General features: G+C 44.3%; 1 protein-coding gene across 11 annotated transcripts in view; it reads right to left on the reverse strand.

Annotated features, from left to right (window-relative positions):
- Positions 1 to 27004, reverse strand: part of ADD1 (adducin 1) — a 582264-nt gene that overhangs the window by 245444 nt on the left and 309816 nt on the right. For all 11 annotated transcript variants that reach the window (XM_086964173.1, XM_086964167.1, XM_086964172.1 and 8 more), the window contains exons 6-7: positions 21870 to 21950; positions 11803 to 11952 (exon numbers count right to left, since the gene is read on the reverse strand). In XM_086964173.1, coding sequence (XP_086820299.1) covers positions 11803 to 11952; positions 21870 to 21950 — 231 coding nt within the window. The remainder of the gene's footprint in view (positions 1 to 11802; positions 11953 to 21869; positions 21951 to 27004) is intronic.

Raw genomic sequence — 27004 nt, forward strand, 5'->3', positions numbered from 1 at the left:
AGTTTTCCCCAAAGCTGGACAATTTTTACAATCAGCTAAATGACCATCACTTCCACATCTGAAACATAATAGTCTAGAAAACTTCTTTTCCTGCTTTTGATTCTTAAATCTGCCATCAATTTTAGACGGAAAATCATTCCTTTGTGAATAATTTTTCTTAAATTTTTCAGAATCTTTAGAAACATTGAAAACATCACTCTTATCATTGCCTCTAATCTCTTTCACAAATTTTTCAGAATGTTCAATGGACTTGGCAATATCTATGGCATTGTTTAAGGACAAATCGGATGTAGTCCAAAGTCGTTCTTGTACTTTTTTGTTATTGGTTCTCATTAAAATTTGGTCTCTTAACACTTGCTAGTAAGAAATGTGTTCAAAATCACATGTAACAGCTGATGGTCGTAGAGCTGAAACAAAATCTTCCACAGGTTCATCTGTACGTTGTTTCCGAGAATAAAAAATAAACCTCTCCATTACCACATTTTTCTTTTTACCATAACGCAAATTCAATTGTGACGCAGCATACTCAAACATTTAAATTCCCTGGGTTGACTAAAGGTGGTAAGGTTTTATATTCCTTCAAAGCAATACCACCCAAACAATGTTTTAATAAAGATAGTTTCCTCTCAGGCTCACATTCTCCCTCCTCTAGTACATCTACATATACTAGAAAAACAGGTTCCCATATTTCCCAAGCCATAGGTGGTTCACCTGGAGATGAGAGAAAAGACGGAGGAGGAACAATACCAGACATTTCAAGAATAAAGAAGAACTAAAGAAGGGCTGCTTTTTTTTAATATATTCAGTGCAGACAAGAAATGTTAGATGGTTGCCATGGAAACCGGAAGGAAAATTGTTTTTTCTTTTGCCATATATTCACATGAAAACGTTGGAATCCACAGAACTGTTGACACAGCAAAACTAGGAAACGAAATCCAAACAAATTGATACCTTCCGATAAAAACTGTCATAAATCGGATCGATGAAATTAACTTCCTCGCAGTTTACTTCCTTTCTTTTTTTTTTTTAAATGGCCGCTACGTCGTTGATGCGTTATTTCCAAAAGAAATTGGCCTTGATTCGGAAACGTATCCAACGTGGTGTGCGTGATATTCTTTAAAGGAGATCGAGCACAATAACAGGATGTACGCTCGAGACAGGATGTACGCTCGAAACCAGAATGTACGCTCGAGATCACCCTGCGTAGTTGTAACTTGGTGCCTCCGACCTAAAAAAAAGTCAGTTTTCCACGCACCTGAACTTTCTGAAGAGATCATATTGCTTCCAGACGAACCTTCTCCAGAATGAAACTCCTCAAACAGGTAAAATCTCCAAAGTCTAGTTCCGCGAAGCAAACTTCCCTTAGTTCTTAAGTATCCTTATTATTTTTTTAAGATCCCGCCCGTCGCCAGTGTAGGAAGAAGCAAGGAACAGCTGGAAACAGATTGAGGAGTGACGAGTTTTATTGAGAGGAACTGCACAGGTCAAGCTCCAGTCAGGGAAAGTCTCAAGGACCTCACAACGTTCCCAACTGCAAACCTCCCCCATTTCGAAAGACAACATTCTTCCACCACAACACGAGACCGTCACGAGCTGTGACAGACAATCACCACACTCGTGACGGCTCGTGTAATAGAACAGTTACCCAACAACAGCATTTCCTCCTGCACAGCTACTTCAGATTTCACCCACTCTCTGGAATTCATTGTGAAGCTACGGGCACTATCTGGCTTTCAATAGCAATTCACAAGAATAATTATTTCTGCTGTGGCAAAAACTACAAACCTGTTCCGGCAGGTCAAGGTGAGACCAAAACAACAGTAACACTGACAGAACCATCTTGTCTGGTGGCTTAGCCAAAGGACAAACCTCTGCTGGAAAGGACTGGGCTTTGGTTCCATCCTTGCATACCAGAACCATCTATGTGCAGTGCACAAGAGGCAAAGGGATAGCTTAACAAATGAAGCTATCGCTATAGCTACCTAACAGAGAAGAACATAGTGCAAGGATTGGTTCCCCAAACAAGTTTTGGGTTATCCATGTGTGACTGGTAATTTTCAGATTTCTACTGGCCTAGGACAGCATACAAGTGGTTCCTCTTGTATATCTTGTACTGTACTGACTTGAAGCTCTATAAACCACTGCAGAGATCAGGGGCATCTCTATATGGCCCAGCTCGGCCCAACCCATAGCGGATTAATCTGAGCATCCAAATAAAGCACTGCTGATGCAACACCGACATGTGACCATTCAAGAGACTTCTGGTGCCCTGTGACCAGTGAACTTCTGCAAAATGAAAGTAGCTGCACTCCAGACTCTGCCCCTCCAATGAGACAACTAGATGCTATAAAGAAAATGCGGTCTCCTCTGCATGCCCTCAGACTGTCAGAAGTCAGGGCAGCTCAGCTCTCTACCTATCCTTAATCTACAACAAAGATTTTCTGATACTACTGTCTCACACAGCACGAGAGTTCACACAGCTTGATGATGGCATGACAACACCTGACTTGCAGCTGTGGTTTTCTCTGACTCTACAATGAGGCAGCAGGCCCAGAATTGCAGAAACTCTCAACTCGAGAGCCACTGTAACAGTAGGCTAAGTATGCACCAGTGCCCTTGAGAGCAGTCTTTGGTTTTGGCTAACACCAAGATACATTTATAAGTAATTCTGACTAATGGGCAGTATGGCATTCCCCAAATCCACAACAGAACATAAAAGGCAGAAGAAACGTATACTCTAAAATAACACAAAGTGATTTAAATGAATGTCATAAACTTCTTAAAGTTATGGAGTATGATTGCTTAATTTTATTAAGTCTTCCTTTTTAGGTCGAGCCTGGGCAGTGCATGGACTGCTCTCAAAGGCATCCTGTATGGAGGTAGGGACTTGTAGCTCCACCCACTCTCCGCCCACAATGTTTCATTGGCTATTGTTATTGTCCAGTGCAAACTGCAGCTGTTCATTGGTCAAAATGCTCAGTAGTCACTCTTTAGTACCACCTTGTCTCGTTTTTTGTAACCTCCCATGGCGACACCCACTGTTGCGTGTGTTCTAGCTCTATAGGCTTTAATTACAGCCTCCGAGCACTATTTTCTCAAATAGTGTTGTCCTGACAGATGTTGCAGGCTGGATACTTTCTCTCCTAAGTTTTTTTTCTATTTTTATAGCACGCATTTGCAATGCAATAGGTCTCGCATTTGCGAGAATTTAAGCTATTGACATTGTAAAGGACAATGCCTTTAATTTATCGGTTTTAAAAACAACACATAACTAAAAAGCACTGTCATTTACAATCCCAATAGCGCAAACTCTTATAAATGTGAGACCCATTGCATTGCAAATGCTTGTTTATAAAATAACTAAAAGTGATTTAACAATCTAAAGTGAGTGATACATGTGTTGCCTGAACTAGATGTTCTGTTATTTCCACCAAAAACCAACAGCAAGCCTTGACAGTTGAACCCAATATTCCCATGAAAAGTCAAATGGAATGGAAGTGGATTTGTAACGCGCGTGGCTACCCAGGGGCGTCCCAGCGCTGCGGATTTAGCCAGAGAACTGAGATTACGGGAAGAGACACGTTTTCAGGAGCTTACGGAATTTTAATAGGTTAGTTTCCCTCCGGATGGTAAGCGGGAGGAAGTTCCAGAGCCTGGAGGCGTTATAGGAGAAGAGCTGTCCTCCAGGTTGCGCCTTCTTAATTCTGGGGGTGTAGGCTAAGTGGAGAGAGTCGGAGCGGAGCGGAGAGCCATTCATCCAACTAAAGATTTCTTTGAGACAGAAGGACAGGTTTTCCGGACAATGGTCAGACTGATTCAGTTAGACGACGAGTTGGGTGTAATCCGCATAAGTGACCAGTTTAATTCCAAAGGGGGCAACTCTTTCCACCAGTGGGGACATATACACAATAAAGAGGGTAGGGCTCAGGGACGAGCCCGGAGGTACCCCACATTGGAGTCGAATATCTCTGGAACGGATATTGCCTTCAACGACCTGAAATGTTCTATTTCAAGGAATGATTTCAGCCAGGATAGAGCCGACCCTGTAACTCAAATCTTACTAAGCGGGTGACCCAGGATACAGTGGTTCACCGTATCAAAGGCTGCGCTTAAGTCCAGGAGGATCACTGCGGCTGATCCTCCAGAGTCAATGATGTTTCTCGCTTCCTCTACCACTGCTATCAGTGCAGTATCAGTGCCCTGGCCAGGGTGAAATACTGTCTGAGAACAGTGTAGGTGTCCACCGGACTGAAGGAAGGCTGAGAGTTGTTGATTGACAAACTTTTCCGCCACCTTATTGATTCCTGGTACTAGAGAGATGGGTCGATAGTTGCCCATTTCAGTGGGATCGAGGTGGCTTTTTTTAACAGTGCCTTTACTTTCGCTTTTTTCCAATTAGGCGGTACTGTACCCTGTTCTAGGGAGGCATGGATTAAGTTGGAAATGGGAGGGTTAATGGTGGATGCCACTGTCTTCAAGATGTTAAAAGGTGCTGGGTCCAAAGGCGAGCCACACTTGATTGATTCTAGACTTGGGAGGAGCGGCTCCACTGTGATGGGGGAAAATGAAGCTAGGCAGAGGGCGTTATTCTGTGGTTCTGAAGGGTAAGGCTCTGCATAATCAATCTTTGGGAGTGTTTTTAGGATATTTTGATTTGTAATGGTGAAGTATTCTGCCAATTCGTTACATCGGTGACTAGAGGGGTCAGGAACTGGGGGTGGGTCGGGGGTTTTCAAGAGTTCTTTAACAATCCGGAAGGTTCCCTGGAGGAATTAGTGGCGGATAGAATTTCTTTCTTCAAAGAAGGTCGCCTGAGTTTTTTTAAGGGTGGCTTAATAGGATGTGATGGCTAATCTGTATTCCGTTTTTTTTGTACTAGCAAAGTCTTTTCTCCAAACTCTTTCCAGTTTTTTGCAATGTTTTCTCATGTCACGGAGTTCAGGGGTGAACCAGGGGGATTTAAAGGTTCCGCTTTTTTTTCAGTATAATTTTTCTTGGCAGTACTAAGTCCAGAGAATTCTCGATCCAAGATGAGAACTTCTTGTCTGCTATTACAGGGTCTGAGTCATGGGTGGGGATGGCGAGTTAGAGTTCACGCTTCCAGGAATCAGGGACTAATTTGGACCAGAGACGTTCTAGAATGCGTGGAGCAGGAACTTGGGGGTCCTCAATAAAAGTTTGCCAGCTGAATGGAATTTAGAAGTGGTCTGACCACGGAATAGGTGAGGATTCCATAACCCTTCATTCAGAGATATTACAGAAGATAGGGTCTAAAAGGTGACCTTTTACATGTGTGGCTAGGATGCTCTTAAGATAAAGGTGGTAAGCTGCGAGATCAAGTGCTAATTCACCTGCCACTTTGTCCAAGGGGTCATCAAAGTGGAGATTGAGATCTCCCAAAAGAGTAAAGTTGGATGAAGTACTGGCCTGGGAGATTACAGTCTCAAGTAGGGAGCTGCAGAATTGTCCCAATGCACCCAGGGGGCGGTAAATAAGGATGCCAGAAAATGATTTTGAGAGGGAGAGTTGGATGATAAAAAGGGTGTTTTCGCAATCTAGGATGGGGCTGTCCAGGATGCTACAGGAAAGGTGGTACTTGTAGATTATAGCTACACCACCGCCTTTACCACAGGCTCTGTCGCAGCGCTGAATCAGGTATCCCAGAGGAAAGGCATGTACGGTGTCGGGGTCGGAGCCTGGGGAGAGCCATGTCACGGTCAGGAACAGAACATAGAGTTTGGTGTCCTGGAGAAGTATCGAAATCTCCAGGAATGTTTAGGCAGGGATCTGCTTACCTGGTTTCCAGCAGGGGTTGGTGATCCTTTTTGTGAAACGACAAACGGGCAATAGGTACAATGGCTTTGCGATTCCTCTAGGATTATTGAGTGGGAGCATGGAGGCTTTGGGACCAGCCTGATTTGGAGGAGTTTATCCCTGGAGTAACGAAGGGGGGCTGAAGGACAAAGGGCAGAGATTCCTGTCCCTGGGCCCGGACGGGCGCAGACAGGCTTGCATTTGGCGTGCCAGCGGCACGCCTGCTGCGCGTATCTGCTGCGCGTCGAGGCGTGCATTGAGTTTTATAGGGGAGCGCTTGAGACTAAAGCGCTGACCGTCCTGGTTACAAACCAGCACTTCCGGTCTGCGTGTCCTTCCCTCCACTCAAGCAGAACACTCCGTGGTGGAACGGGGAAGACACAGCCTGGTGCTTGTGTCAAGGAGGAGCCTGGTGAGTAGAATTAAAAAGAGCAATGCGGCGATTTTAAAAACAAAGATGTGCAGCTCACAAAGTTGTTATGCAGGGCAATGGAGGATTAAACAGCAGGCTGGTATAAAGCAATGATTATTTTGCGATGCAGTCAGTAACAAATTACGACTCAGGAGCCCTTAACCAGGCGCTCTGACCATACGCTGGTATTTACCCTGTTCAGTGGCCTCTAGCACAAATATCAATGAGTTCTCAAGAGTATCTGGTTTCTGCAGTCCAGTAACAGCAACAACATATATCCCAAAGACTGGCTTTCTGCCCTGAAGTTGTGCAGGCTGTGGAAAATGGCCGAGGCACCCATAGCATATGTTTATACTATTAAAATACCCCTCCTAGTGCTCAAAGTGCAAGGAACCACCTTGGAATAAAGACAAAACCTCTGCCTATGATACAGGTTCTCAGGGTTACGGCAGGCGATTCCCTTAGACTCACAGGGACAAGTAAGTAAGCAACTGTGCTGAAAACTGCAACGTGCTAAGGAGACACATAACAGCAAAACACTAGTGTGCTTTAGGAGTGAACTGAGCAAGAAGTTCTTCCAGGGGAGCTTCTTTCTTATTGATCTTAGCTTGATGTAGGTGGAAGCCAACAGTATCTTGTGGGGCTATGTCTGAAATGGTTAGTTGTAAGCCTGGCATCTATAACAATTGATTAAACATCTACAACTGAATCATACGCGAAGTGTTTATGGAAATGGACCAGAGAATCGCAACTGTAGTAGGAGGCCTGCAAAGACTGGCCTGGATCTGGCACCAAGCTGAAGAAATGGTTTCTAACATACTTGAGAGCTGGGCTGCTGCTGTAAGCTGAATGCCAAATGGAGGTCAAACTTCAGAATATGGCATAACAAACCTATTTTCAGCAACCACCACCCCGAATCTTTCCTTTGAAATATATTTCCTTGCTGTTGCTTTTAATACCAAAATGGGTATGCAATTGCACTTTGGATCTTTCTTTAGCACTGTAAAAAGCAGTAATAAATGGCCTTAACTTTTTGAGGCAACTGGTTCCACCACTTATTTCAGTATCAAGATTTATATTTCTTTTTGTGAGAAACAGCCATTCTGGGACAGCAGAAGGAAGAAGTGACAAACTGGAAGGGATAGCCATTTTCCACAACATTTTGAAAAAGGGAGGTGAAGCAGATAAGTAATTTCTGTGCATTTGCAAGAGGCTTTCGTGCTGATGCTCAAGGCAGGCGATCTGCTTTACCTTTGGGCTATCTCCAATGGGGGAAACACTTTCAGCTGCTCCAGGTTACGCAGCTTCCAATAAAGGTATTGAATAATTTGCTGGTGGAAATGCTCATCCTGCACTTGTGGCACGGCCAATGAAACACTTTTCTGAAGGGCCACGGCTTTCAGTGGTTTTAACCCCTACCTCAGGCATTACAGAATAGTTAGTGAACACAAAGAAAATAAAATTAGCAAGCTGATTACTGGATATGCCATTGAGAGTCGGGTATTGTGTCCTTCTGAGGCATTACATACCGACAATGGTCAATTTGGTATCCTTTAGCAAGTAATACTAACATTTTTAAAGTAAAGTTTTGATATTGTAGACCTTGATCGACCGTTTTTTTTCAATAAAAATACGTGATTGAAGAAAAAAAACAATCGCTCACAATGATACTAACAGACAAGAAGTGGAGGAGATTAAAAGTGATTTTGGACGACGGTTTATCGGCCTCTGGTGCTATTCCGTGATGGCTAGCTGGGGACGAGGCCACACACCCATCACAGAAGTCTCACTATATGATTTAGTGTACTGTAACATCATGTCAGGTACATAGGCAACTAAAGGATAATGGGGTCTTGCTCCAATCATATTTGGCCACAGCTGAGAATGAGGGTTAAAGGAGATGGGCTGTTCTAGTACCAGAAGGCACAATTCGGCATACAGGTGGGTTTCCTGAGGTGACCGATATCAGTGCATCACGAACAGCCTGGATGACACGTCACTGTAATGACTAAACCATGGTACATGGGTCACCTCATCAGAGCAACTTCTAGGGGCCTAGAATGTTGGTATGAAGAAATTAGTGGGCTGTGTGAACAATGTGGGAAGTAACATTGCTGTGTGATGCTGACCACATGCATAGGCATTTTCAATATTGTAACATTTGAACTGGTGCTGCTACTACTGATATATGATTAACTGAAAATAAATGCTTGAAAAAAACGAAAAATGTGTTTTTCTTTGCAATTTGAGTAAACAGCATATACATCAGTAAATCCAACAGTGCCTTAAAGTGCAAAAAACTTTTGCAGGTGTGTGTGTTTTTTTAAATGTCTGTCGCTCTTTAATTATGCAGGGTACAATACACTATTTTTGAAGAAAAACTTTCCTGTGATAAAATCACATTTTATCTATACATTGGAAATTTTATTGAAGCTGTTCTCTTCAAGACGAAGCTGACAATATATTGGTTGGAACCAGAATGTTCCGACTTTACTCCAATCCCATCCCTTTTCATAAATACAAAGATGAATAAATAATAGATAACAGTAAACCTATTCAGGGTGGTTTGGGGCAGTTATGATAATAAAAGAAATGGTTACTTTTCTGTAATAATGATTTGGTATGTAGTTGCGTTTGAAGATCCCAGAACATATAAGCTACATATTTGTGTACAAGAGTGCTTAGTGGACATTTCCAATGCTACAGTGCATACTTCAAAAGTTATCAAAGGCATTTCTTCTTTTTAAAGAAATGTGTCTTTCCAAATTAAAACTCCCAATTCAAAACTACATTAAGTACTCTTAAGTCTAAACTTTTGTCTAATACAGTGTACAATTAGGGGAATAGAAGGTCTGAAAGGCTAAGTATTTCAAGAGAAAAAAACAGCATTTGTGTCTTCTATAGGTCTAGAGGCATTCCCTCCAATGATCAAGTTACTGGCAGAAGCCTCTAACATTCAGTGCTGCCTCGTGAGAGTGGGACTGTGCATCAATGGGACAGTTCAAACCCCTTTTTCTACATTTTTATTTTCTCTCAAAAGACCTAAAAGCACCCTTACTCTGCATTGCTTGTTGGTAAAAAGTAATTGAAGGCTTTTTCTGGCATTGTAATCCTAGTTTTTTCAGTCAGATGGCTGCTATTTCAGTCACATAACCTTCATGTGGAAGGGAAACAAAAGCTGTGTTTGACTCCCACCAGGTCTTTGTGGTGGGGGTTCCCATCAGTCTCATCATTCAACCAAAGAATGTGAGGTTTGCTTCAATGATGTTCAAGGGGTCCTGGAAGGACAGGAACAAAATTAGACTGAGGAAAATTGGAAAAAATAAAAAACAAGCATTTACAATGCAATGGTTTCGCCTTTGGAAAAGTTAGAGCTATTGGCATTTTAAATGACAAAATTTGTATTGTAGTTTTGGCCTCCCGTTCTTTCTAACTTGGTTGGCGATTGCCCCTAGAAAGTTTTCAGCTTGTAAAGACAGCTGTATGTGTATTTTGCAAGGTATGGGAGACTGCATGCACTAGTGCTTGCGACATACAAAACTTGGTAATATCAGAGAAATCAACAGTAAAATAAACAGTCCAGCACACCACACCATAAAACAAAGAAACATAAAGACCCACACACTGATCAGTCCGAGCAGCCCATTGGGCACTGCCTGGTTGGTATAGGCCAGTTCGAACTTTTGTATAGGCCAGTTCGACCCTGCTTGCAAGTTACACGAATATCTTTGCACCTGACGCCAAAACCACTGAGTTATCCCGGCAGGATTTGAACAGGCGGTCTGGGGTTACACCGCAGTCACTACAGCTGGCGCCCAACCCATTAAGCTTTCTAAGCAGAAACTGAACCCATAGCCTCCCGGTGATGTTAAACCTTCGGCATATTGCGCACCAACCCACTGAGTTGACCGGATAGCTTACATTTCGAAACTCGATTCGGTGCCTTTCCCACGCTCTCCTCCACCCCCAAAACAGTGTTCCTGATCCGGCCCGGAATGGCGTGACCGTAGGAGGCCTTGCAATCCCGCCGGCCTTGGTCGTCTACACTGCCAGGGCCGTCGCAGGAGGAGGTTATCACTCGGCCAAGGGCCCAAAACCCGCGCAATGAGTCGAGTTGGCACCTGTTCCATCCGTGCGGTCAAAGGCTCCATTCATGGCGGCCACGCGAGGACGGGCGCACCACAGTGGATGTCCGGGGTGAACGGAACCGCCATTCTTAATAATTGCAGGTTTAGCAACCCATAATTTTGTCGTTAAAGAAACACTTAGGGTTAGAGCCCAATAAAAGTGTCATTTCTCTAATTTGTGGGGCCAGTGAATAATTAAGGCAACTATTTCAGTAAGTTTCAGCTTTGGAGACGGGCTGGTCAGGGGATCATAGGAGGGACCCTGGCAGCAATGGTAAAACCAGCCGACCACCGCAGAATGTTGCAACTAGAATGAGAACGTTTGTATCAGAGCAGGCCATACCCCTCTTAAAGCACCCTCCAGTCTATCGCCTAGCGAAACAAGCATTTACAAGGGGCCGGAGACACGGACAGCAGGAGGGGGGCTGGAACGGGCACACGGACAGCGGGAGGGGGGAGGGAACGGGCACACGGACAGCGGGAGGGGGGCGGGAACGTGCAAATAGACACATTCACAACACGGAGCATGTAGAGACGATAGCAACGAAACACACAAAAACGTAAAACAAACAAGGAGACAACATGAGACGGGATAGACGGGACTAGGTACACGTACAAACACGGGGCATGTGTTAGAAACATAGAGAAACATTCACAACAAGGGGCATGTAGAGACCACAGCAAAAACACACACAAAGACGTAAACAAACAGGGAGACGACATGAGACAGTAATTATAAACAAAATGCTGCTTACCTGATCGGAAATAACAACAACTTCCTGGCAACTTAAATCTCACCGACCACTCCAGCTAAAGGCACTTCCAAAAAGGCGAAAACACAGTAAAAAAAATTAAAAAAAACACCTGCCCACCGCCGCAATGACGTGCTAAAAGGGTCTGGATGAGAAAAAAAATTGCCGGAACCCCACGAGTCGCCTCGCAGAATGACAGACGCCTCTCTCTTCCAATGGCTAGCCTCCATTTATGGAGCTAGCCAATGGAAGACAAAGGCGGGGCAAAGCCCACATACTGTAAAACAAAAGATTTCGCCTGCGCGAAACGCTGCTGTGCAGCTTTCGACAGGTGAAACCTAAAAAGGACAGAGCTTCCACTGAAATATAGTCCTGGGCTCAGATGGGCTCTCAGAGAAAAATATTTAAGGTGAGTAAGTGAAGAAAAGGAGAAAAGAAAAGCAGAATCATCTGTTGTGCCACTATTGACACTGACGCTCCTGATGGACAACAGCAAAAAGGTACGGTGCTGACAGGTCTGGGATTTCAGCGTCAAAAGACAGACCAAAAACTATATATTTTTTCAATCTACGCTACTAGGTGGCTACTTTATTTATAATCAGAATATTAGCTACAGTAAAACTGAATAAGCAGTTGCACGAATCCGTATTAGTTATTATGTTCACAATAAAACAAACAAAATAAAATGTAAACTTACCGCAGCTCCTGCTGGTGTGTGAATATGAACAACACATTTAATGTCTGGACGAGCTGCGTAGATTGCAGAGTGCAATGTAAAGCCAGCTTGATTCACGCCCAAATTTGTGCTTCCACGGTCAACTACATCTCCTTGAATATTAATTTTAACCTGACAAAAGGAGTAAAATAACACATTGAAAATACTTCTGGATCTGGAATGGTTTAAGAGAATATGTTGGAAATCATTACTGGCAAAGAAGACAATAAATTATTTAGTGGAATTAATTAAAATCTTTGTAATGGAGCACCCAGATGGGTAGCAGGCAAAGTACAGAATTGACTGCTGGCAAATAAAATGTTGAAAGGGAATGCCAAAAAAAATGACAGCTGAAAAAGAAGGAGCATTAGATGCAAACAAGTGATGGGGCAAACATAAAAATAGCAGTTAAAAACAACAATATAAAAGGGTGGGCTGGGAGTGGAGAAGAACCCTATCCAACCGCTGTCTAGACTGTTCCCTATGACCCCAATCTACATTTTGGTGCCGAGCCAAGTTAAAGTGCATTGAATAAAGGAGCTTTCAAAGGCCTAAAGTGTTAATTTTATCTCTAATGTACATTCCACTGCTACACCCACAACAAGAATAGAAATTTGAGGAATGCAATGTTTTGGCTGTCTTATTGGGTTTGGGGGCCTGCAAAAGATATTGACATTTCCTGGTCTCCTACAGGCTGAGCAACTCGGGAGATGTGTGTGTGTGAAAATATATAATATATATATATAATATATATATATAATATAATAGAAACATGGACTAATCCCTCTGAGAACCTATTGGTACGGCCATAGGAATCTTGACGACTCTGACAGACATTTACTTTTTTGTGCAGAAGAAGAGGAACCTACATTCTCTGCATCTGCGAAAAGTTAAGGCGATCAATGTGGTGTATCTTATCTTAAATGTCAGGACATACCGAGACACTATGGAAGTTTGCCAGAGAAGCGACTTGTCGGAACTAGCAGCTCAATTTCTGAAATTCATGAAAATTGTGAGAGCGCCCCACATATATATATATATATATATGTGGGGCGCTCTCACAATTTTCTGAAATTCATGAAAATTGTGAGAGCGGCCCACATATATATATATATATATGTGGGGCGCTCTCACAATTTTCATGAATTTCAGAAATTGAGCTGCTAGTTCCGACAAGTCGCTTCTCTGGCAAACTTCCATAGTGTCTCGGTATGTCCTGACATTTAAGATAAGATACACCACATTGATCGCCTTAACTTTTCGCAGATGCAGAGAATGTAGGTTCCTCTTCTTCTGCACAAAAAAGTAAATGTCTGTCAGAGTCGTCAAGATTCCTATGGCCGTACCAATAGGTTCTCAGAGGGATTAGTCCAAATCGAAGGCTCAACAGCTGTCATTTCATGACCGCGCTAAAAGGGAATGAAAGGTTAAGTAGTCAGAACCCCTGGGACATACAGTGTTTAGGACTAGCTGCCATGTGCCAATTTCTTCAGGGGTTATGCATCTTGTTTCATCAACATTAGTTTTGCTTGCTCAGTCAGCAGTTTGGAGACTAAGGACACTTGGAGCCCACTTGACCAGATCTCATCCAAGTGGAGGCTTAGGTACCTGTACCAGTTTGCCTGGGGCTTATTGATTACTTCCCAGAACATATTTAACATATCTTTCTTCACCTACTTCGCTTCAAGGTTGTAAGCTATAAACTTTGACAACAACATCCAGTGCTGTGAGAACAGGCAAAACTCTTGTTGAATTTGTGTTTGTGATGTACATTTAGGAAGGAAAAAATTCTGTGATGGCGGGTGGACTATGCCATGTCTAGCCAATTTGTCTCTGAATGCCATTGCTCCATATGCGATGGTGGAATGTAATTTGCAGTCTATTACCTTTAAAAGGGACTGCAGGTCAGGGTTCAACAGTGATGTCTGCAACTTGCAGAAGGCCCATTCCACTGAGTTTGCGGCTGCCTGTTGAGTGTGGACGTGCTGTGCCATGCGGTCCCTGTGGTCAAACCATACCCCCAAGCATTTGTATGCATCAAAAGCTTCGACAGCACACCCCTCTATAAACCATGCCCCCCTTTTTAGGTCTCGCCTGTCGATGCGCATGCGCATCGAGCAAGCAAGACTATGGGGGCTTATCCACTCTTTATCCAACTTGCAAGGAATCGTGGCGATTCCTTGCAGTGCCCGTGACTTTTAAGCTCAATGCGCATGCGCATTGAGCTTAAAAGCGCGTGCACATGCCCCCAGCCGCCTGCCTTGCCTACTCTCCCGCCCCCTCACTTCTTGATTGCACGGCCGCTAGGCCGTGCCTCCCCTACTCTCCTCCTCCTACTCTCCTCCCCTCGCAGTCTGTTCCCGCACTCCTCCCACACCCCCGCTCCGCCCCCTCCCCTGCCTGCCATGTCGCGTCGCATTTCACCCACCTCCCCCCAGCCGCCTGCCTTGCCTACTCTCCCGCCCCCTCACTTCTTGATTGCACGGCCGCTAGGCCGTGCCTCCCCTACTCTCCTCCTCCTACTCTCCTCCCCTCGCAGTCTGTTCCCGCACTCCTCCCACACCCCCGCTCCGCCCCCTCCCCTGCCTGCCATGTCGCGTCGCATTTCACCCACCTCCCCCCAGCCGCCTGCCTTGCCTACTCTCCCGCCCCCTCACTTCTTGATTGCACGGCCGCTAGGCCGTGCCTCCCCTACTCTCCTCCTCCTACTCTCCTCCCCTCGCAGTCTGTTCCCGCACTCCTCCCACACCCCCGCTCCGCCCCCTCCCCTGCCTGCCATGTCGCGTCGCATTTCTCCTCCCCCCTCCCCACAGCAATGCCCTCCTAACAACACACAGTGCTCCCTGATGCAACGTAATTATCCGTCATATTAGGAGTACTTTGTTAGCCAAGTATGTATTTACGCGCATGTCTGCAGGGTACCCCAGTTGTAAATAAAAAAAAAACACGCCCTAGCATAAACCCTCTGAGCCAATAAACTAGTGAGTAGAAATATTGCATAATGTTACTAGGGGCAACAGCCAGTCTCCCCTTCTGGCTTTCTGCCAATCACATCAACAATTGGCAAGGTATTTTTTCACGGTGTCGACGCGTTTAACCTACGGGCATAGTGACAGCATGTTCCAGAGATGTGCAGTGCCCCCAGGCTTGGGAGCCCCACCTGGCCGGCTTCTTACTCTGGAGAAAGTGAAAGTACAGGTAGGTACCTGGATGCATAAAAATAAACAAACAGGCCTGGATAGCAGATTCAAACACAGGAGGTGGGGGGAGGTGATGACGTGGAGCTCCCTGTTGAGGGCGGGCGCCCAGTTCCTGAAAACAACGGCACCTCGCGTTGTCATGACAACCTTATTTCTCATTGACAATAAGAACGGTCCCTTATACAGCAGCCATAACAATCTGAAACGCCTTCTTGGCGCTAGAACTCCCAGTTGTTTTTATTACACAACTCAACAGCAGTGCAGGACATGAGGGTGATCGTCCGGACGCTGGATTTGTCAAGAGCAACCTACAGCGGGACGCCCCCAGCTGTTTCAAAACAAATGCCTCACTTACATGGACATCAGCAACCTTTCTATTCAAGTCTTATCCTAGCGGGGAGCTGGTTGGAGCTTCACACCTTGATGCCCAAACTGTGGGGGGAAGCAATGACATAGCTGGGTGTCACTTAAGAACTGTTGAAGAGACAAACTACGAGTTGGAAAGAGTTTTCGGCCTTTTCCAACCTTGCATGTCAGACATATCTGCCTACGTGAGTAATTACATTAATAACCATGTAGATAACACTAAATAATGTATTCATCATTATGCAATGTATTTTCAAGCGCTACTCATCACAATGTAGGTTGTCAAAGAGCTTTACATCACGCACACATTATGCAGAGACAACGAATCATACAAGTGCAAAGGTCAATTGACAGGAAATGCTACATAAGACAACAAGGGTTCGCGTGCAGGAGTCACACGTCATCCACCCTGGTGGGGGTAACATATTTGGGGTCTATAGAACGCTGTAGTTGGGGCTGTCTCTAACAAGTCTTGGTAACTACCCAGTGAACTCTTTTTTTTAGCAAACTTAGATTAACAAAAGATAGAGAAAAAACACACAAGGATGACAAGTGTGCCCTGCAGCGTGCACGCCGCTGATTGGTGCTGGTTCACAAATCACTGTTGCGTACTACAAGAATCTTAACTCGTGCCCTCGAGGTAGTGCAAGGGACTCTGCGACAGCAGCAGGAACCCACTGAGATAGCTGCATCAAGTACAAATCATTTGACTTTTTTTCACAATTGAGTTTGATGTGGTCTGTTCCGAACCTTTGAGCTGTGAATTTTGATTGTGCTTATTTGGTTATCCTTTTGGTTTAAGGTTAATGTTTATTGTAATCTCCAATTCAAATTGTGTATTCTAGGAAATAGTTTAGAGATATGGCATTATTATCTTGAACGATTTGGATTTTTTGAAACCATATATTTGTTTCAGCCTCACTCACCCTCAACCCCTCACCCTCACTCACCCTCAACCCCTCACCCTCACTCACCCTCAACCCCTCACCCTCACTCACCCTCAACCCCTCACCCTCACTCACCCCCAACCCCTCACCCTCACTCACCCTCAACCCCTCACTCACCCTCACCCTCACTCACCCACACTCACCCTCACTCACCCTCACCCTCACTCACCCTCAACCCCTCACCCTCACTCACCCTCACCCTCACTCACCCACCCTCAACCCCTCACCCTCAACCCCTCACCCTCACTCACCCTCAACCCCTCACCCTCAACCCCTCACTCTCACTCATCCTCACTCACCCTCAACCCCTCACCCTCACCCTCACTCACTCTCACCCACCACCCCTCACCCTCACTCACCCTCAACCCCTCACCCTCACTCACCCTCACCCTCAACCCCTCACCCTCACTCACCCACCCTCACTCACCCTCAACCCCTCACTCACCCTCACCCTCACTCACCCTCAACCCCTCACCCTCACCCACCCTCACCCCCTCATCCTCACTCACCCTTAACCCCTCACCCTCACCCTCACTCACCCTCACCCACCCTCAACCCCTCATCCTCACTCACCCTTAACCCCTCACCCTCACTCACCCTCACCCACCCTCAACCCCTCACCCTCACTCACCCTCAACCCCTCACCATCACTCACCCTCAACCCCTCACCCTCACTCACCCTCACCCTCACTCACACTCACCCTCACCCTCACCCTCACACTCACCCTCACCCTCACTCACCCTCACCCACCCTCAACACCTCATCCTCACTCACCCTCACCCTCACTCACCCTCAACCCCTCACCCTCACTCACCCTCACTCACCCTCACCCTCACCCTCACTCACCCTCAACCCCTCACCCTCAATCCCTCACCCTCAATCACCCTCAACCCCTCACCCTCAACCCCTCACCCTCACTCACCCTCAACCCCTCACCCTCAACCCCTCACCCTCAACCCCTCACCCTCACTCACCCTCAACCCCTCACCCTCACTCACCCTCACCCTCAACCCCTCACCCTCAACCCCTCCCTCACCCTCACCCTCACTCACCCTCACCCTCACTCACCCTCACCCTCACTCAGCGCAACCACAGCATCTTCACTAAATATATTTAATAAACTTTAAGCTATTGGCAATATAAAATAAAATCCATTTTATTTACGTATTAATTATTAATTGTTTTTTAAGCCATTGATTTTTTTTATATCAATACATATAAGTCACATATAAGTCCCGTTAATACAAAACATGTTGCTTTACAAATGCTAGAGGTGTCACATTTACAAAAATTATAACTATTGGCTTTGTAAAGAAGAAAGCTATTAATTTAGCTATTTAGAAAAAACAACACATAAATAAAAAACAAAAAAATAAATAACACCTATAGCTCAAACTTTACTACTGCGAGACCTATTGCATTTCCAATGCTTGTTTTCTATTTGCATGAGAATAGCATAACCTTGGTTTCTGTCACATCTATCTTTAGATTGTTAGCTCTTCAGTGGGCAGTGAGTACATTGCAGGCCAATCAGGGTTAAATCGAAAAGCACTGTCTCATTGGCGTGTACCAGAGCAATTGGACTCTAATGCCGCCATTTTTGTGTGGAAATGCCTGCTCCGTCTCAAGATGATCTGTCAGGTCAGCCAGGTACAGGCTGAATGACAATAGTGCCAAATTTGCAGCCTTGGTTTAGGCCTTTGTCATCATGTTTGCTGTGGTGGCCCATCCACTGCTAACTTTTATTTTAACCCAGATGTTAGATTATAGAACTAGATTAGCTTTCAGTAGATAGGATGGGATGCTCCAGGCATTCAGCTTTCACCAGTCTTGGTACACTGTTGAATACAGTTTGTAAGTCCATAAACCCAGCATAGAGGGCCTTGCCATTTGTGGCCATTGCTACATCACTCAGGTAGGAAATACAGGTGAAGTTGTTTTCAGTAAGGCAGTCCTTTTGAAAGCCTGTTTTACTATGGAGGAATCAACTTTTTTTTCCTCTGCCCAGGTTTGTAGCCCCCTATTTAAAATACTGACAAAGCACTTCCCTTCCGTGTCAAGGAGCACAATCGGGGGATAATTTCCTGAGCATGATCGGGAGCCTTTCTTTTGTAAGGGAACTAATAGTGAACCCCTCCATGACTCTGGGATGGTAGCCCCAAGTAGGTATTCCTGGAATAAGGGGGGAATTCCTGAGGCCCATTGATTTGTTATGCCACATCCGGGATGCCACTTGGGCCTGGGGCGCCACTTGGGTGCATTGCTTTGCGGCTGTCACCACTTGGCCGGGCTTACTGATGTCATATCTGCATGGGCTAGGCTTAATGATGTTGTTGGCATATTGGTGCCCTGTCAAGGTGCATCGATCTCAATGCTATCTACCGCATGATCTACGTCTATGCCTTTGATGTGGGATTCCCATTCGTCGGGGGCGATACAGACAGCAGTCGCCTGAGATTTTAGGGTTGAGCATTTGGTAATCCATAGCCAGAATTTCCTTTGGTCCTTAGATTTTACCATCTCGTGCGATTCAGCCACCTTCTGACTTCCTCCTCCCTTTTTTGAGTGTGGAGAAATTTCCTATATTTTAGTCATATTGTGGCAATTTGGGTTGCGCAGCTCTTGTTCTCCCCCGCCGAGGTTTTTAAGAGCATTGTTTAGTTGTTTTAAGGGTGCTGTTTGATTCCTACTGTTTGTTAGGGTCTTAATCTGCCCTGGTTCTTTGCTACTTGCATGCTTTGCTGAGATTCCATCATACTCCTAAAGTTGGGTGACCAAGAACCCCAAGAGGTATGTGTGGCTTACTTTCAAGTAATGGGAGCACTGATGTCAAAGCTGATTCTCCTCTTATATTGGAGGGGTGAAGGTAAATGCACCCTATGATAAGAGAGAACCTTAGCCTCACTCACCCACTGCTGGCCAGAGATACCTTCAGGATAATATAATCCCCATTCCCTGAATTAAACAGGAGTTGCCAATGTCATTAGCTTGTTTTTCACGAAGATCGACACACCTCTGTAGTCATGCACCATTCTGTAAAGCCGTTGCTTGAGCTTCATATGCTGTGAAGTCATGCCAGAGAGTTGAGTGGAGGGCCCCTAATCTTGAGCCTAAATTATATCATGTCTCCTCAACTCTTTGATAGCAACATTTACTTTAGAGCAAGTTAGGCCTCTTATATTCCACGAGCTGATGGCACAGATATTGATGGCACAGATATTCATAGTCCTGCGGCTGATTAGTGGCTTTCTGGAAAATTGGCCCCTCCACTCCACACCGCATTATGTTCCTGAAACACAGATGAGGTGGACACAGGACACGGAAATAAAAAAAAATAAATAAAGAGTAAGAAGTGTCAAAGAAGAGGGTGGCATTGAGAAATGTGTGAGAGGTGGCATGGAAAGAGAAGGGTGCCTACTTTCTGTTACTTCCTGACACATTGAATGCATTTATTTTTAAACTTCCTCAGCTGAATGTTATGGCTTTTAAAAATTACTATTAGTGACTTTAAATAGTGGCTTTGGAGACACTGGCTTCTTGGGCAGATACTTCACATGGAGTTTTTATTATTGAACTCCTTGGCAGGCTTTAACACCATCGACTAAGAAGTAATAATTCGACCACAAACGTAAAATTTGAAGAATAGAAGTAACAGTAGCAACATGGCTCACCTATTTTGAAAAAAAGATGCTTAAGTTTAACTGGACTCTTACCCATCCCAAACTACCACCATCCTTGCTGTATTCTTTGGGTATCACCATCTCTTGCTGAACCTTTGTATATGGCTCCTTCATAAATAATTAATGAAGCCTACAATATCAGCCATCACAGATAACCAGGTAACTTTCAGCTACATCTCAACTGACAAAAGGTATCTGTGGATAAACTTAACGCACCTGCCTACCGGAGCCACCTTTAGGAGTGGATGCACCAAAAAGTGGACTGCAACATGTTTATAATAGTTGATGGGAGCCTCTCCTTCATACATCAATCGAATGAGGTCATGTGAAAGAACCCCTCGGTCTTCATCTCAATTTTAAAGGTATTCCACAAAAGTACCTTGTTGCCTTAATACTTCAAGCACCTGAGGGTACTTTTAGTGCTTTTTGTCCTTCACTGCTTTCCAATAACGTGCGTAACATACAATAGGTTAGGAAGAAAGCATATTCTGTACAGTTGAGTTCATGTCTTGCATATCATGAAGAATAACAAGGTAGTTGCATCACATTACTTAAAACACACAATATTTAAGGAAACTCTCTAATGTAAGTCACAGTCAGGTTTCTAGTAAACTGGACGTGTTACTAATGCATTTTAAACATATTTGAGTCAGGAATAGCGATATGTTCTCATAGTTATGTTACACATGGTGCTATTTCAATGTGACCTACGAATTCCAGAAACCTTGGGGAGTACTTGTTTTAACAAATCATTCTCAGCAATCTTTAACTTGGCAAATCTTTGGCGATTAAAAAAGGACAATTAGGTTTCGACTCGGGATATTTCACAATCAGCCTGTGCTCATTATAAAACAAATGTGATTAGCATATAAATGTCCGTATAACGCATGCATTCAAGCGCAGCATCTACAAACAGTACACTTGTGGTTTTTGGCCACATCCTCTGTCTGTGGTCAGTTTAGAAAATCTCTTTCAGAGAAGAGAATCCAAATGTAAGGTCAGTGTTTCCCAAACTGGACGCAAACCGATTTTGGTAGATCTTAAAATTACAAGTAATAAATAAAGATGTCTAAAAATTCTGTATTTATCTTTACATATTTGCTTCTCTTTAAAGACAGAGGCCAGATGTCAGTCTATGTCTTCTGACAAATTGCTGCTTATTATTTTAACATGGAGATTGGAGTTTACAAATTTCTCTCACTTTACAGTTAGAGAAAGGAAAGTAAAGCAAATTATCTAACAATCTTGCTGTGCACAGGGAGTGGTAAAAGTAAAGTCTGTTGGATGTCATTTGTGTAAACCACAACAAAACGTAAATACCTATAAATGAACTGCACACATTCAGTAGTTAGGAAAACCAAAAAAAAATGAAGCACAGTAATTCTGAAGTGTGATGGAAAATAAAAACGTAATATGATCAAAATATATGAAGATACTATACTTGATGCACAAAAGATAAATATTCCCTGAAACCAGATTTCACACATTACCATCATTTGTGTACAATATAGTTTAAAACTTTATATCTGTGCAAATGTAGTGACCATTTCATTGGAAAATATGCGGTCTTTAAATGACAGTGCGCTAATACACAATGCTTTAGTTACTTTAAAAACAAATTAAACAATCGCCCTCCTCGTGTTCATTAAAGCTAGGTGGGTTGTGAAAGTTTATTGTTCGATAAAGTGGGTTGGTGTTCTCAAACATTTGGGAGGTGCCGGTCTAGGCCCTACAATGAAACACACTGTCAAACACCGCATACACCAGTAACATGACAGAACTAACAGTTTAGGAAATGTTCACAGCACAAACTAGGATTTTCTTTTAGGAAAGCAACTGAACACTTCTTACTCACCAAACTGGATGCTGTAGCCTCGCTGTATAGAAGTCCAAAGGGTACAATAAGGAAATGCTCCTGTTCAGAACTTACTCTAGCCTAAGGAGAAATCAGAAAAGAATGTTAAATTGCAAGGGCACTTCTCATAAAAACACTTCAGTAATAAGATGCTCCGTTCATTTTTCTTTCATCCAAAATGAATTGGCTTCATAAGGAGTTTTTCTGTACAGGTCACAAATAGCTATGTTTGCACACTCCAAGTAAACATCCGACTTTGCTTTTTGGGAGGGGGAGGGGGGGTCAGCATCTGCTAGTTGAGGTGGTTTTCAATGACTGATGAATAAACATTGGGTCTGCTACGATATGTAGCTCTTTGTAAGTAAGAGTACAGCTTCTTCAAATCTTTCTCTGTGCTATACACAGCAACATTTTTACTTGTGGTTTTCCTTCTCTATAGTGTAAGTATCTTTCATGTTAATGCAAAAGAGAGAGGCCCCACTACTCCAAGAGACAGGGTTTCAAATTAGTCTTAGCAGTCACAAGTAAATTCTCTTGGAGACCTAAAATCATACACCTCAATTATATAGAAGATTCTTCAATTGACACACACTCGTACACCCAGTCTTGAAAGAGCCAGAGTGACAACTTTATAGTATCAAATTTACTGTGAATAGCATTCATCCTGAGAGTAAAAATCAATTTAAAACCACATAAAACAATTGTATCATAAGTATACAGATAGAAGGAGAGACAACATGCAAGACAAAAACATTAGGGGTGCGGTTGGCGTATGCCTGAACAGAAGAGATCTCCTTCGGACACTTTACCTGTCCACTATTACTGTCACCTCCTTAATACTAGATCATTGAGCTGTCACTCCCTTGATATCTGGAACCTGTTGCAGGATTCCAATATATCCTGTCTATTTCTCACGAGACCTGGTTGGGCGAAGGCTCAGCCCCCGATTTGGCCAATGCTATTCCTCCCAATTATAACATCTTCAGGAGAGATAGAGTGGCTGGTAGGGGCGGTGGAGTGGCACTGATCGTGGATAAGCATATTTCCGGTACGACTTTCCCCGTTGATAACATCTTGGGTTGTGAGGCCTTGGGCTTCACTCTTCGTTTTTCCCCGTCACAAGCTTGTGCAGGGCTTCTTCTTTACAGAACACCCGGACCTCTTGGGTCTTTTTTCGATGAACTTCAAGTGGCGCTTTCTGTGCCGTGCCTTAGATCAGAACAATGCATTTTATTAGGTGACCTTAACTTGCACATGGACAATAACTCGGACTCTGATGTTATGAAACTTCTTGACATTACGGCTCCGTTAGGGTTGGCCCCTTTTATCACTTGGCCTACCCATACCAAAGGTCACACCCTGGATCAGGTATTTTTTTACGAGACAGATTAGTGTGTCTCCGCCACAGCCAGTCTTGTGGTCCGATCATTTCTTAATCAACTTTGAGGTGCTTTCTACCGCAACAACATGGTCGAGAACATTAAGAGACACCAAGAGGGCCACGCAGTCTTTTCATCAGATTTCGCCCGAAATGCTGTCTGATACACTGCATAGCTTCCCCTGTCAACTATCGGGCAACCTGGAGGAGAATCTTAACCTCTTCCAGAAGTGGCTTACGGCCAGACTGGAGGATTTAGCTCCCGAGAGGAAAGTTAAATCCACTGGGAGGCGTGTGTCTGCCCCGTGGTTTACTTTTCATCTCGGGGCTTTGCGTCAGGAATGCAAGAAGGCCGAAAGGGCCTGGCGGCGCTCATATGACCCCACTGAGAAAATGAAATATAGAGTCGCGATCAGATTTTACCATAGGCATATCTGGGACGGAAAAAAAGCCTATTTGGAGCGTAGAATAGATGAGGCTGAAAATGCTAGCAAAGAGATCTTTAGGATAGTAAAAGATTTCACCTCTTCTTCCCTGAGCACTCCCGCTCATTTGTACTCCGAGTCCTGGATTAACCAATTAGCAGAGTTTTTTGTAAATAAAATGAAGTCTATTCAGGACTCTTTTCCTCCCACCTGCCCCTTGTTGGCAGACAGTCGTGTGCCCTTTTTGTCCCCCTCCTTGGTGGGGGTAGGCCCCTTTCTCTCTGAATTTCCCCCTATGTCTCTCGCCATCTCTCTGGATCTCCTTTCCCGGTTAAAGTCTGGTTCACCGCTGGATCCTTGTCGGGCGAAATGTCTGGGAAGAGTGGCGTCGGCTCTTAACACCTTGCTGAACCCACTTCTTAACTCCTCCCTTTCTACCGGTGTGGTTCCTCAGGCATGGAAACGTGCCTTGATTTTGCCTTTGATTAAAAAGCCCACCCTGGATCCCCTTATCCATACCAACTATAGGCCGATCTCTCTCCTCCCTGCGCTGGCAAAAGTGACGGAGAAGCATGTGCATCTGTCAATCTCCAATTTCATTGAGGAGAACGACCTTGTGCACATGTCTCAATCAGGCTTCCGTGCTAATTTTAGCACTGGGACAGCCCTTCTCAAGGTCACCAATGCTATCAGGGATGCTTTAGACTCTGGCGGTAAGGCCATGTTGGTTATGTTGGACTTGTCGGCGGCTTTCGACACTGTCCCCCAGGAGGGTCTCCTTTTAAGACTCCGGGAGATCGGCTTTTGTGGGACGGTGTTGAACTGGTTTAAATCTTTTCTTATCGGCCGCCGGCAAATGATCTGGGCACCTCCACATTCCGCCGAAATGTTGCCGCTAGAGGTTGGGGTTCCTCAGGGCTCTATCCTCAGCCCCACCCTTTTTAACATCTATATGGCCCCTCTGGCGGCGGTGGAGGAATCCTTTGGTGCCCAGATCATATCCTATGCTGACGATACCCAGCTCCTGTTCACTTGTGGCAGGGGTGGGGCGTTCGACGGCATGCGGATCAGGGATTGCCTGGGTGCAGTCTTCGAATGGTTTCAGCGGCACGGTCTAAAATGCAACTCCGATAAATCGGAGTTGCTTTTTTTTTTGGTTGTATGCCAGATCCCAGCTGGAAGGCTTGGTGGCCGCAGGATATGTTTCCCCCGGACGACGTCTCTCTCAAGGCGAAAAATCTTGGAGTTTTGATTGATTGTGATCTATCATTCAGACCCCAGATTATAGGGTTATCAGGGAAATGTTTTGGCATCCTGAGGATGCATAGGAAGTTTCTTCCTTTGCTGTCACTTCATCACAAAAAAACTATCGTGCAGGCCCTGATAGGTTCGCGTTTTGATTACGTGAACGCCCTCTATCTGGGTCTGCCCAAATATCTTCTGGCCCGTCTGCAAGTTGTGCAGAATTCTGCGGCTAGAGCTATTTTTGGGCTTCCGAGAAGGGCTAAAGCCGCAGAGTTGCTCAAAATGCTGCATTGGCTGCCTATCTCCAAGAGGATTTTATTTACAATGTTGACCCTAGCTTTTAAAGCCCTTCATCGCGTGGGTCCTAAGTACATTGGGAAACGTCTGTCTTTCTATCTACCCAGCAGGACTCTTCGGTCAGCTTCCTTTGCCAAAGCTGTTGTCCCCTCTATCAAGCGTACTAGAACAGGAGGCCGTTCGTTTTGATACCTGGCTTCTCGGGGTTGGAATGAGCTGCCTCTCTCCTTAAGAAAAGCCAACCTTCTGCTTGTTTTTAGGAAAGAGCTGAAAACCTGGCTCTTTACTCAATAGAGTTCTTCTGGTTCCTTTTGTTTTTAGCTGTTGTGTTTTCACTCGGTCTTTAGCACTCTTCGCTAAAGCGCCGGGATGCTCTTTGGAGTAGCCGTGCGCTATAGAAGAGATGAAATAACATAACATAACATAGTCATAAAGATGTGTTAATTTGTTGGAATCCATAGAGATAACATGTTGTGAAAAACATCACCATGTAAAACCCACGTTCCTCAAATTTACCAACACTAGGTATTGACGCGTTTCGGTGGATATTGTAGAATGTCTCCACCTTCTTCAGGACAACAATTATTTCCCTCCTATTGATTTATGCAATAATTGCCTGCACAAAAACAAACATGTATGAGGGTCCTCACATGTAACTAATCCCAACCCTATGAGTTACTACATGATAAAATCCTTACATAGAAATAGTCATAAACAATAAATCAATAAACACTGTCCATTCTTTGTTATAGTTCCAATCCCCCATTCCAAAAATGGCAAACATAAAACAATTAATATTTTTTGTTCAGTCTTCTAGTTCCCATCAAGACTGGAGGTATCACACATACTCTATCAATCCCCTATCAAATACGTCCCCTCATTCACTCAACAATCCAAATCAATCAGTCGCCTCGGGTCAATATGGCTTGAGTTTCATCTTAAGCCTTATCATCGAACAGAGTGAAGCCGTTGTTCCTTCACCTCATTGAAAAAATGGGCGAGTTGATCATATTTGGATTGTTGAGTGAATGAGGAGGCAATTCTCACACCCAAAGCAACATTTCATCCTTGTACAGCAATGTACGCTGCACCATAATTAGAGGACATCTTTCAACCACATGCACCTCACCAAACACATAAAACGAAGGGCATGGTGTATCCATCATCCTTCCATCAACAAGCTAAAGCAAATCTGGGGTCTTCACTGCCTTCTCAGGGGCATGGAACCATATACAAACACTGCAACACAATACAAGTGTAACACACTAGTCATGAGGTCTTAACCTGCCCCAAAGTCCAACATCAATGTCAATTAAAAGCAAATGATGCAACAATTTTACAGGTTCTCTATAAATCTGTCCCACTTTGTTTTGTCACACATAACTGCAACAAAAAAATGCTGCCAATTACAGACTGGCATATGCAAGTCAAACATTATTGTAGCAAAACTGTGTTTTACCAGCTTTGTATATGATAGGGTAAAGGATAAAGCTGTACGACTTTCACATTTAGTAGCACTGTTAACGTGATTTTCACAAGCTGTGCAAACTCTTCCCAATGGAATTATCATATAATGCTTGTGAATATGTCAGAAAATGATACAAATGAACACAACAGTAGACTCCCAGACTACGACAGAGGCTGAGATCAGGAAACATGACTGTATCAACAGACACGGACCAGCAGTCATACATAACACAGTCCAATGTGAGGCACAGGGCGCTGTGCACCAGAGGAGCATATGAAGGTGTGTAGCCCATTAGAGGAGCTCAAATGAGGCCCTGGGCAGT

The sequence above is a fragment of the Lissotriton vulgaris genome, chromosome 3_2 (genome assembly GCF_964263255.1).
Source record: "Lissotriton vulgaris chromosome 3_2, aLisVul1.2, whole genome shotgun sequence".
NCBI classification, from domain to species: Eukaryota; Metazoa; Chordata; class Amphibia; order Caudata; family Salamandridae; genus Lissotriton; species Lissotriton vulgaris.